The 12757-nt window shown below is 39.5% G+C and overlaps 1 protein-coding gene across 1 annotated transcript in view; it reads left to right on the top strand.

Annotated features, from left to right (window-relative positions):
• Nucleotides 1-12757, top strand: part of lancl2 (LanC lantibiotic synthetase component C-like 2 (bacterial)) — a 62585-nt gene that overhangs the window by 26381 nt on the left and 23447 nt on the right. Inside the window, exons 6-7 of the mRNA XM_079863176.1 lie at nt 3672-3818; nt 9962-10144. Coding sequence (XP_079719302.1) covers nt 3672-3818; nt 9962-10144 — 330 coding nt within the window. The remainder of the gene's footprint in view (nt 1-3671; nt 3819-9961; nt 10145-12757) is intronic.

Here is a 12757-nt window from a genome sequence, read left to right as displayed (position 1 = left end):
CTCCGCCTCGGGGTCCCGATCAGCCTGTCGGGGGGGTGTTCGCTATAACACCCGCCTCACTCTACATTATCCCTTACTTAAAGCTGCCGTTGAGTTGGATCCGGCATGTGGAGAATTTATGGATATTAAAGCTGCGGGAAAGAATGAAGTTTGGTGCAGTTAAAGGGATCATGACATGAGAAATCAAATTTCCCTGATCTTTTGACATATAAGAGGCCTTTGATTCATTTTTGTCCTAATCATTTTTTAAAATGTTATTTTTATAGATTTTTTTACGAGCTACACTACCGTTCAAAAGTTTGGGATCGGTAAGATTTTTAATGTTTTTAAAAGAAGTCTCGTCTGCTCACCCCCCCCCCCCCCCAGTAATATTGTGAAATATTATTACAATTTAAAATAACAGTTTTCTAATATGCTGATTTGATGCTCAAGAAAGATTTCTGATTATTATAAATGTTGAAAACAGTTGTGTACAATGTTTTTTTCTGGATTCTTTGATGAATAGAAAGAACAGAACATCATCTCTCTGAAATATAAACGCTTTTCTGACATTAAACACTACCGTTCAAACGTTTGGGGTCAGTAAGAATTTTAATTTTATTTTTGGGGGAAAGAAATAAAATAAATCAATACTTTTATTCAGCAAGGAAGAACTAAATTGATCATAAGTGACAGTATACACATATTTATAATGTTACAAATGATTCTATTTCAAATAAATGCTGTTGAAAATTCTTCATCAAAGAATCCTAAAAAAAATAAATGTACACAACTGTTTTCAACATTGATAATAATCATAAATGTTTCTCTAGCATCAAATCATCATATATATGATTTCTGAAGGATCATGTGACACTGAAGACTGGAGTAATGCTTTGATCACAGGAATAAGTGTTAATGTGTGAGGGAGTGTTTGTCTCGAGGTCATGGTGCAAAGAACCCTTGGTGGATTTTACTCCGAACCATCCCTTTAATTATGCAGAACTTTAAGGCTTAATATAATTTAAACGGATGAGTTATAAAATAACCCCCCCCCCCCTCACAGTCGTCATGAAGGGCAACATCAGCTCTATAGACCAAAACCAGTTTTAGCCCCAGACTGTAAACATGTGTTTTCCTGCTGTAAAGTTGAGCATTTTAACATGCGGGTCTATGGGACTGAGTCTCTAGTGGCCAGTGGATGAACTGCAGTTTAAAGGTGCTGTATGTAACTTTTTCACTTTACTAAAGCATAAAAATACCATAATGTTTGCATATATTGAAGAAACATGCAAAGTTCACATACTCGTTTCTCTGAGAAACACTTCTACAGAAGTTATTTTACTCTGAAATGTGCGTTTCCAGGCTGGAATGTTTGTCTTTGTTTTGGTCTGTGATGCTACACGTTGCCAGTTTTCATTGTTCACTGCGCTCGCTCCAGTTGCGTGTCTCAATCTGGAGTTTGGGCGTATGTTATTCTTCCTGGAGACTCGGACGTGATGCTGTAGTTCGGACACTGAGTGCAGAGCTGAGTTTCCAGCAGCGCTCGTGATTAGGACAGAGATCTGAATCTGCACTATCGGCTTCAGGATCTCCAGAGAATCTCGGCTGGTTTTGGTGATGGGGCAGTTTCAGAGACGGACAGAGACATCTTTGCTGACCAGAGGTCCTTCTTATCCCGGGACAGATCTATACTCGTCCAGTGGTCTGCGCCATCGCCCGAAATAGCCTCAGCGTCATTAACCTCGAGTCAGGTGTATTTTACTACTCGTAACCGCTTTCATTTATCCTCTCTATTGCAGTCTTATCCCTCTATCCATCACTTCCTAGTGTTCCTCTGCTTTATGACGAGGCACATGTTTGGTTCATCTGTCCCGATGACACGGCGCTCTTACGGCTAACATCTCACTGCTCATCTAGACTCTGGAGAGAAGCGTGTCACGTCTAATCCCGTCAGTACTGTGCTTACTGTCACTTACTGTGTGTTCTTCAGTTTTTAAAGTAATAGTTCTCACAAAAGTGAATGTATCTCATTATCTACTAGCCCTCGTGTCGTTCCAAACCAGTGTTTTTTGTTATTTAGTCTGAGAACTGAAGAATCTGTTGCTCATTGTTTTCACCACAACGATAGACCTTTTATAGCCCTAATGTACAGGGACGCGCGATATATCGGCCACCATATCAGTATTGGACGATATATGTTCAGTTTTAATGTTATCATTATCGGCCTGAGAAGAAAATTTGGCCGATATCTTAAAGCCGATAAATAATGTATTATCTCCTTCAGCTGAGACGCTTCAGATGCCACTGTTCAACATGATGGGATTGAATCGCTTGAAATATGATCGGAATCACTTCAAAAAGGAAAATACAGTTGAAACATGAACAGTGCAAATCTGTCATATCGGCTACATAACATGATCATGAGAACATCATTATAATTGTGTGTTTAGGTCATGGCTTTTAATGATGAGACTTTTGTTTTTGTAATCAGGCTCTTAAAAACGATATAAAAACTTGGATTTAGATTTATCAGCCAATATATCGGTTATTGACACTGAAATTTTCATATCGGTGCATCCCTACTAGGGGTGTGACGGTTAGTATACAACCGTGAGACCGACGGTTATAGTTGAACACCGTCATTACAACTCTATAACCGCCAAAACCGTGTTATTAAAATATTTTTTACAAACATTTTTTATCATAGAGAATGTTTAAATACAAATTAAAAACAATTGTTAACAGTCTGTGTTATTAATGGTCTACGTCGTTTCCAACTGTATTTGATTCTTTGCCAAGCGATCGCCAATCATTTGAGATAGAAATAAAAGCTATGATGTAGTGATGTGCCATCATTATGAGATTTATTAAACAAATGAAAAACATTTGCAATAATAAACATTAGCAATGAACATTTGCAATCGGGAGACATGGTTTTTATCACTTAATGAAGTTTTGCTTAGTAGAAAGCCTTTCTTTAAAGCGAATTTCGTTTTGTACAAATTGTATCTTAATTTTAATAAATGTTTCATCAAACAATTGCATGTATTTAATAAATAAAAAGCAAATATAGGAGACAATATAACCATGACATTGAGGCGCCGGTGCGCCGCGTTCACTTGCATTGCATTTTGAACTAGAGCGCATATCATGGTAAATGAATGAAACTCAGCGTAGGCCTTTGCCTCATACATTAGCATTAAATATCTTTGCTGCATCCTTTCTAGAACAGACAAGGAACAGACCAAAAACGTTGGTGCGGATGATGAGTTTTGTGATGCGGATGAACTAATACCCCATCCGCGTATCTCTATCGATAACAACATTGAACACTACACAAATATTAATTTTATTCAAACTAAGTTGTCCTGTAACAGACGAACGTCACGAACGTCGCAACCCCCCCCCCCGACGACGACGACGGTTATGTTACGAACCGTCACATTTGACTCACGTCATAACCGTCATCACCAATTCTGAAACCGGCACACCCCTAATCCCTACTAATGTAGCGTTTGCTGATTTGTAATAGTCCTCAGTTGTACTTCACTGTGGCGTTGCTGACAGAGTATTTTAACCCGTTCTTTAACCTTTGCTGAACCGCTGTGAATAAATCTGCTGAAAAGTGACCGATACTGATCCAGAACAAGACTATCATCTCATCCCACTGTGCTCTCGGTTGTTCCAAGGTGGTGACGGCTATTCTGGAGTCTGGGAAGAACTTGTCTAAAGAGGAGAAGAAGAGCGAGCGATGTCCACTGCTGTACGAGTGGCACAAGAAGCAGTACGTAGGAGCCGCTCACGGTCTGGCAGGCATTTACTACATGCTCATGCAGGTGAGTGTGTGTGTGTGTGTGTGAAGAAAGCAGGATCTGTTATGCAGTCTTGATGTTGTTTCAGGCTCTACTAGAACAGGTTTTCCTGCTTGAATGTTGATTATGTTCCTCATATTCTCCATTGTTGCGGCTCCTCTCTTCCCAGTCTGTCAGTAACGCTCTGTTTAGTTCCTGTCTCTATGAAGCCCCTCCTCCTGAAAAGCACACTGTGCTCTGATTGGTCGGCTGGAGCAGTGTGTTGTGATTGGTCGAGCGCTTCGAGTGTGTTTGGGAAATGTCCCGCCCCTTACCATAACCGCCAGTATAACACACTACTAACTAACTCAACCAGGCCCCGCCCCTTTATTCTGCGCATTAATTATTTAAATGAGGAATCCTTCTGTCAGGATTTGACCTTTTCAAACCATCTGACCTTTCCAGAAAACATGCTAATGTTGACTTTTTGTCTGAACACGTTGTTCCATTAATTTATTAAAATATGTAGCTGTAGGCTACAGTGCACACAAATGTTTGTATACAACAAATCTTCAAATAATGCAATGATAAATCATCTATTCAAGCATAACCGACTGCAGTCTGTGCATTTGTGCCTTCATTTCTTTAAAACATCTGCCTACTCTCATACACTCTGTCAGCTGAGAGATTGATTAGAGGTCTGCAGAGGTGATGAATAATGTATCCTGAACTTTAAGATGTTGATCTGTAAACCACATTAGTGAAGACGAGCCGGACAGACTGAGGGCATCTAGCCCAGATCTGACAGGAATCACGAATGAGGGGTTTTATTGCCGAGTCGGCGGCTTGTGCCCTCTCTCAGGCTAACAGCACTGCGTGGTGGAAGCTAATTCAGTTTTAATATTAAACTGCTTTAGGGAAATCTAAATCACATAAGTGTTTAAAAGAAGCAAGCCTGTAATAAAATGAAACCCCGAACAAAGAGTCATGTTTAAAAAGCTTTCAGTAGGGACGATTTAAAAAAGAAATACTTTTATTCATCAAGGATGCATTAAATGATCAAAAGTGACAGTAAAGACATTTATAATGTTACAGCGATTCTGTTTAAAATAAATGCTGTTCTTTTGAACTTTCTATTCATCAGAGAATCCTGAAAAAAAGACGGTTTCCACAAAATCTAATAACTGTGTTCAACACTGATAATAATCATAAATGTCTCTTGATCATCAAATCATCATATTAGAGTGATTTCTGAAGGATCATGTGACACTGAAGACTGGAGTAATGATGCTGAACATTCAGCTTTGATCACAGGAATAAATTACACTTTACTGTATATTCACATAGAAAACAGATGATTTACATTAGAATAATATTTCACTGTTTTACTGTATTTTTGATCAAATAAACGCAGCTTTAGTGAGCAGAAGAGACTCTTACAGACACATTAAAACAATCGTAAATGTTTGAACAGTAGATTCAAACGCTTTTATTAAGTTTGGTCTGACAGAAGTGATTCCTGTTTATACTTCAAGAACTCTACTGCTGAAAATTGTTAATATAAATAGTAAATATTATATGATTGTTTTGACATCAAATTAAGCAACCTCATGAATACCACAATAATTTGAATGTGCTTTCAATGTTCAAAAAAATGTTTACAAGCACAAATTGTCTTTAAATGGGTCCATGCCCTTTTACGAAGTCTTGATGTTGTTATTGGGGTGTACTAGAATATGTTTTCATGCTTGATTGTTCAAAAATTGCATAGTTTTTCACACATTTTGCATTATTACACTCCTCTCCCCAGTCTGTGTCGAACACGCCGATTTCGATGAAGCCCCTCCTTCTGAAATGCGAAATGTGCTGTGATTGGTTAGCTGTCCCAGTGTGCTGTGATTGGTTAGCTGTCCCAGTGTGCTGTGATTGGTTAGCTGTCCCAGTGTGCTGTGATTGGTTAGCTGTCCCAGTGTGCTGTCCCAGTGTGCTGTGATTGGTTAGCTGTCCCAGTGTGCTGTGATTGGTTAGCTGTCCCAGGGTGCTGTGATTGGTTAGCTGTCCCAGTGTGCTGTGATTGGTTAGCTGTCCCAGTGTGCTGTGATTGGTTAGCTGTCCCAGTGTGCTGTGATTGGTTAGCTGTCCCAGTGTGCTGTCCCAGGGTGCTGTGATTGGTTAGCTGTCCCAGTGTGCTGTGATTGGTTAGCTGTCCCAGTGTGCTGTGATTGGTTAGCTGTCCCAGTGTGCTGTGATTGGTTAGCTCCTTTACTATGACCGTGAGTTCTTCTCTAGTGTAAATATGAATAAGGATGGCGTAGTTCACTGACAAGCTGAGCCATATCGATATGTCCGCTATAATTAATGCGATATGGCTCAGCTTGTCAGTGAACTACGGCTCTGTGTAGTGAATGCCGCTCCATCTGAAAGCAGGTGATGGCGAGATTATACTACTAATCAAGGAACCGGCTTTACTGACGAGATGCGCATAACAATGTCATGCGATATATCGCCAAGCCCTAGGATGGCGTCAATTTCAAACCAGTTCGAGCTTGATTCAGACCCTGACAATGTTAACGAACCAGAGGATCGTGCAGAACGGATTTGCAAGCACAGATTTGCAAGCACAAGTTTCACAGGACGGAATGTTTTTTTGTAATGTTTTTAATACAGTTCAGTTACGATGTTATCCACCATTTAATTAATATTTGTTAGAAAACTGGTAATACAAACAGTAATCGTTCACAAAACCATGGCTAATTTTCCTAAGTAGCGGTGAACCGTCTTCCAGAAGCGAGAGCTTACAGAAGCTACAGAACACAAGCTGTTCTCCATCAGATGTGCAGCAAACGCTGGTGTTATAATGTTCAGGAACAGTGTTTCAATAAGTTTTAACCACTCTAAGTTCGTCAGGCTCAAGAAGGAAACATCACGCTGTAGTCGTTCATGTAGTCCCTGAAAAGGGGATTATGTTCAAGTATCTCCCTGTGCAGTGGACTCTGAGCTTTGTAACCTTACAGACGTCGTTTATGCGGAGACAGCAACATTACACACTAGCTGAAGTTGAAAAAGTGGAAAAGCATAATAGGGCCGCTTTAAGTCAGTTCTTTTCTACAGATGCATGATGTATAACATCAATATTGCACCAAATTAGAGAGTTGTATTTTTGTATTTGTCGCTGTTAACTCAATATTAGTTAGTTAATTTGGATGTTTAATAAAGTATATGCTCATTTCCACTATCATCTATTGCAATCATCTAACACTCACTTACTTTAGTTAATCTTTAAAACCACTAATAATTTAATTACACTTGGAATCTTTAGAAAAATACTTTTTTCATACTGTAAAGCCTAAATTCAGTTGTATAATTTAAAGGAATTAATTTTAGCTATTAGTGTTTTATTTTAAATTGATTTAGGCAAATTCTGATATCAGTGTTATTGACCATAGCATAAAAGTAATCATCAGCTTTTTGATGTTGATTTTAATATTGGTGCATCTTTAATCTCTTTAAAGTCTGATTCATTTCCTTGAATTAGTTGAACCGTCTGCGCCAACATAGATTTATTTTGTTCTCGCATTAAATCTGTCAGATTTACAACGTGTGGTGTAAATGATGGTTTCTTTGACTGAAAAGATCTCCCTTGTAAGCCATTGCTGAGATGTTTGGACACACTTGACTGAATGCTGCATGTGAAATCTGTTTATACTCCTTCAAAAAGCATCCCAAGATGCACCATCATGTCTCGTAGCATTAGCGTACATCTGTTCTTCCTGCACTGCCGTGTCCCCTGAGCATCATATGCAGTCGGCTCCTGTGTAACCCACGTCTTTATGGGCCGCTTCCGTGCTTTACACTGAAAAGCGGAGGCGAGAGGCACTAAAATGCCTCATTTTTCATCCCCTGTAATAAAGCCGTGTGTGAGGGCGAATGCACCGCTAGTAAATGATCTACTAACAGCGCTAACAGAGACGTAGCGCTGTGGTTTCTGACTGACAGATGTTTAGAGTCCGACCCTGGAGGATTGTGATGTAATCTGAGGTAATAGTAGCAGTGCTGCGGTTCAGGTTATTATAGCCAGCTTTATGAGCTCTGATGTTAACCAGTGCAGGAACATACGCCTCTATACTCTATATACTCTATATACTCTTATATTCTATATACTCTATATACTCTTATATTCTATATACTCTATATACTCTTATATTCTATATACTCTATATACTGCATATTCTGTAGATGAATAATGGAGAGAAGGGTTGTTTTGTGCAGTGAGAGAATATTCTTTTTTATACTACAGGGCTGTTGAATGCTTGAATCTGATTGGTTGACGAACGTTCTAAGGTGTGCATTATTTTCAGGGAAATGCACAGCTAAAGTAGTTCCAGCAGGTCTTGACCACATTACAGGTCCATATCACTTCGCGTAGTTAACTGTAATAACGGAAAATAGGATACAATTCATAACAAGAAAAAACATTTAGCCCCATGCGCTTGATCTGGAATTTTCAATGTCTAGCTTCACAATCAATGGAAACATGCAGTTTAATTTTAATGAATAAAGTATATTCCTATCTATAATCAATAGAAAATTAATCTGAATATAGGCTAAATAAATGGATAGTTCTGCAGCACGGATTTTTATTGCAGATAATATAAGAAATAAATAATTATTGATAGGCCTTACTTGTTAAAAGGCTTTTTTTTTTTCATTTATTTGGCTAGTCTACTGTCATCTGTCAATAATAGAAAAAAAAAAGAATGAACAAATGAATTAAAACGAATTGAATTAATAAATAAATAATAATATTGACGCACATGCTTTTCTGTCTCATTATTGCAACATCTCTCTCTAATAACTGCATAAAGCCGAGCCGAGGACACACTTTAAGGCCGGTTATGAATGTAATTTGATGACTGATCATGCCCAAACACGTGTTCAGCGCGTTCAGTCTGTGTTCAGAGTCTGTGTTTAAAATCTGCTGCGATGAAAACAGTCAGAGAATGTGTCAGCTAGTCGTGTGTCCCAGCATTAGTCTGTTATCAGTGGCTCAAACCTCCGTTACTAACTCTAAAATGACGTTTTGGAATTAGCAACGGAGGTATTGATTAGATGCGTAAGAAATTAGTCCTACATACAAGAGCGTTTTAATGACAAAAACTTTACAAACGTCTTGAAATACATAATCTGAACAATGTTTCGAGGTGTGGTAACTGTAGTATAAGCGGAATAATTGACTTCAGGCCGTTGAATTATTAGAAAAATAATGCACACCCGAGGTGTAACTCCGCTTCGCGCCGTGACCGCATTACCACCTCGGGTGTGCATTATTTTTCTAATAATTCAACGGCCTGTCGTCAATTATTCCTTACTTGTTCTGTAATTCAGTAAAGAAACCGACTGAACAGATCAAAGAAGGCGGAGCCTCAGAGCCACACCCACCTAATTACATCATCACCACACGGACCAATGGGAGCTCAAAGGCTTTTATCAGCCGGAGCAAACTTCTCCAGAAAGATCACTTTGACAAACTGTTTCAAACTCCCCAAATGACCTTTAAACGAACTGATTCTGTTCTTAATGACGTCACACCTCCGATCTCGTTTGATGATGATATATGACATCATTCTAAAACATCACTGGTGGTGATGACATCAGTAACTGAGCCGGTCTGATCAGCTGGTTAGCAGGGAACGGATGATATAACAGCATTATAAAGGCTATTAATGAGCTCTTCTTCAGTCCCAGTGTCAGAAGAGTGTGTTTAGAGATGGAAAAGGCTCCTGCGAGCTGATTGGCTTGCGGTCGGCACGGTAACATGAGTGTCGTCATGGCGACGCAGCATCACAACGGTCCAGCGTCGCTGCTCTCCAACTAAAGGATGCAAATGTTCATGTAGGCGTGATGATGATGATGATGATGATGATGATTCGTCTGGTTTGTTTAATTTGCTGAAACGAAACAAGCCGCCTGAACACATGTACAGTAATATCACTCAATTCAATTCAAAATGTGCTTTATTGGCATGACAATTGTTTCTATGTATTGCTAAAGCATTGCTAATTTTTTACAGTGAATCATCTTGTACATATACATACATTAGAAGTGTTGAATTGTCAAACGCTGGTGTTTCTGCCATGAAGGGTCATTAGTGGCACTGAAGGGTTAATTATCCGTCTCTTTGCCCGCAGCCGAGTGCTAAAGTGAGCCAGGAGGTCCTGGACGAGCTGCTTCGGCCCAGTGTGGATTACCTGCGGCACAAGAGGTTCCGGTCCGGCAATTACCCATCATCCCTCAGCAACGAGAGCGACAGACTCGTGCACTGGTGTCACGGGGCGCCGGGAGTCCTGCATATGCTCATCATGGCTCATAAAGTGAGTCTCAGACACACACACACTCACACACACTCATCAGCTCAATACACACGAGAAGACATGACAATACTCAGTTTGCATTCATTCTTCCAATATATATATAAATATATATACAGTACAATATATATACTTACAGGTCTTACATCTCTATACATGCTCTCTGGGCTTTGTTTCATAAATACAGTATCATGTTACGGTACTGAATGATATGACATCAGCGACGTCCGTCTGTCACGCTGTCCTCAGTCTCAAGGTCATGCTTCTTCTGCTTTTGTTTTAAAAGTCATTGAGTTTATTTCTTAGTTCTTTACAGTCTTTTCTCTCTCTCTCGAAATACAGCAGCCGACAGCGACATCTAGTGGTCACGTTTATCAGTCAAATTGGCTTTATTGTGATATTTAAAGCATGTTATACAATTACCATTTAATGTATTAAAAGTTGTAAAACTACTGAAAGTTTTGTTACGTAATTAAATAGTATAGTGTCAATTAAAATCTGAAAATTGTCGTGTATAGTTAAATATCACTATAGTTTTAATGCGTTGATTTTTTTCTCTCTCTCTCTCTCTCTCTCTCTCTCTCTCTCTCTCTCTCTCTCTCTCTCTCTCTCTCTCTCTCTCTCTCTCTCTCTCTCTCTCTCTCTCTCTCTGTCTCTCTCTCTCTCTCTCTGTCTGACTGAGTCGCCTGAGGGCTGAAAGGGAAATTGAGCATGTGTTATATTTGGAAAGTGAAATTTTCTTCCAGCAACTTTTACACCAGAGCTCTGACAAATGATGCAACTATACACACACACACACACACACACACACACACACACACACACACACACACACACACACACACACACACACACACACACACACACACAAAATCACACCAGTCAACAAACCATATCATAGAAATATGAGATATTAGTTCAATGTAACCTTGATGAATAAAAGTATTAATTTCTTTAAAAGAAAATCTCACTGACCTCAAACTCTGAAACTTCTAAATGCAGTGTGAATGCAGTTGTTCTGAGTTCTGATCTTGAATAGACAGTGAGTGTGTAATTATACGCAGGAAGGGTTATGACCGTAAATACAGTCTGCAGACCCGTCATTACTGGATTTGACTGCAATGATGTAATTACTGTAATTAAAACATAATAAGTGTGATTTGTCAGCGTCATCACAGGAGTCTGCGGAACAGATCCGGGTCTCAGTAATAACCGCCGCACAGAACCGGCCCTGAAAGAGCCGAACGCCACTTCACACGCATGTGAATGTGCTCCTGTAAATAATCTAAACCGTACGAACGTTAGAGACGACAGTTTAACGACACCGATGGAGATCTGAGGGACTGATGAAGGAAAACCACTGTAAATCTCTTCATTAAAGACTGATTTAAACTATCTTTTACATCTGATATACACATTTAGATTAAATATGCCATTCGCATTAATGGAGTTCAGCACTTAAATTACATTAAATTATTACAGAGAAGTTACAACATTTATTATATTCTAATAAATAGAAATATTTGTAGTGGATGCGCTGCTTTTGAAGACTTTTCCTGTTAATGTTTGCTTAGCGCATAATAATAGCAGAAAATATTTTCATGCAAATAATGGTTTCCATTAAAAATATAAAGCAGTTAAAAATACTATTTGGCCAGTGGAAAAGATTGAGAAAAACTTTCTCTGAAATGTATTTTGTATTGTTTGATTTAATTAGTAGCCGAGCAAAGATCGGCTACTAAATGATTTTTATCAATGTAATGTGACGCACACCCGTATCTCATATTCTCCTAATGTCTTGCACCGTTAAACATGGCATCACGTGGATGAATATGCCAATGCATTCTCATCCTAGGGCTTCATATACTGACGCTTTTGACATTTCGTCTACATCGAACGCACATGGCACCCTTTAGCGTCAATATGACACGCACAGAGCTTTGTTCGGTTATGGGTAGGTTTAGGTCTGGGGTAGGGTTAGGGTTAGACCGCTAGGAGGCGCCAGAGGCCTGTATCTATCTGCGTCTCATATTGACGCTAAAGGGTGCCATGTGCGTTCGATGTAGACGAAATGTCAAAAGCGTCAGTATGTGACGCCTTGGGATGAGAACGGGCTGAATATGCATATGAAAATGATATGCAGATGAGGACATGCATAGTAAAACGAGGTGTTGTAAGCTCATATATGGTTATTTCGGAGACCCATGTGAACACAATCTTCCGCTAACTGGGTTTATAAAGGGAACTTTGCGCAGGTTCTGGCGTACAAACGCTTTTATATTTTTTGCCGTACGCCATTTTTAGCTTTCAGCCACACGTACACTTTTAGTAAGGATCCTACGCACAGTTTTATAAATGAGACCCCTGGTGATTGTGACGCTATAATCTGTGTGTTTTTGTGTGTCTCAGGTGTTCAGGGATGAGAAGTGCCTGTGTGACGCTGTAATCTGTGTGTTGTTGTGTGTCTCAGGTGTTCAGGGATGAGAAGTGCCTGTGTGACGCTGTAGTCTGTGTGTTGTTGTGTGTCTCAGGTGTTCAGGGATGAGAAGTGCCTGTGTGACGCTGTAATCTGTGTGTTGTGTGTCTCAGGTGTTCAGGGATGAGAAGTGCCTGCGT

Source organism: Squalius cephalus (genome assembly GCF_949319135.1).
Source record: "Squalius cephalus genome assembly, chromosome: 25".
NCBI classification, from domain to species: domain Eukaryota; kingdom Metazoa; phylum Chordata; class Actinopteri; order Cypriniformes; family Leuciscidae; genus Squalius; species Squalius cephalus.
This window is presented reverse-complemented; position numbering and strand designations above follow the sequence as displayed.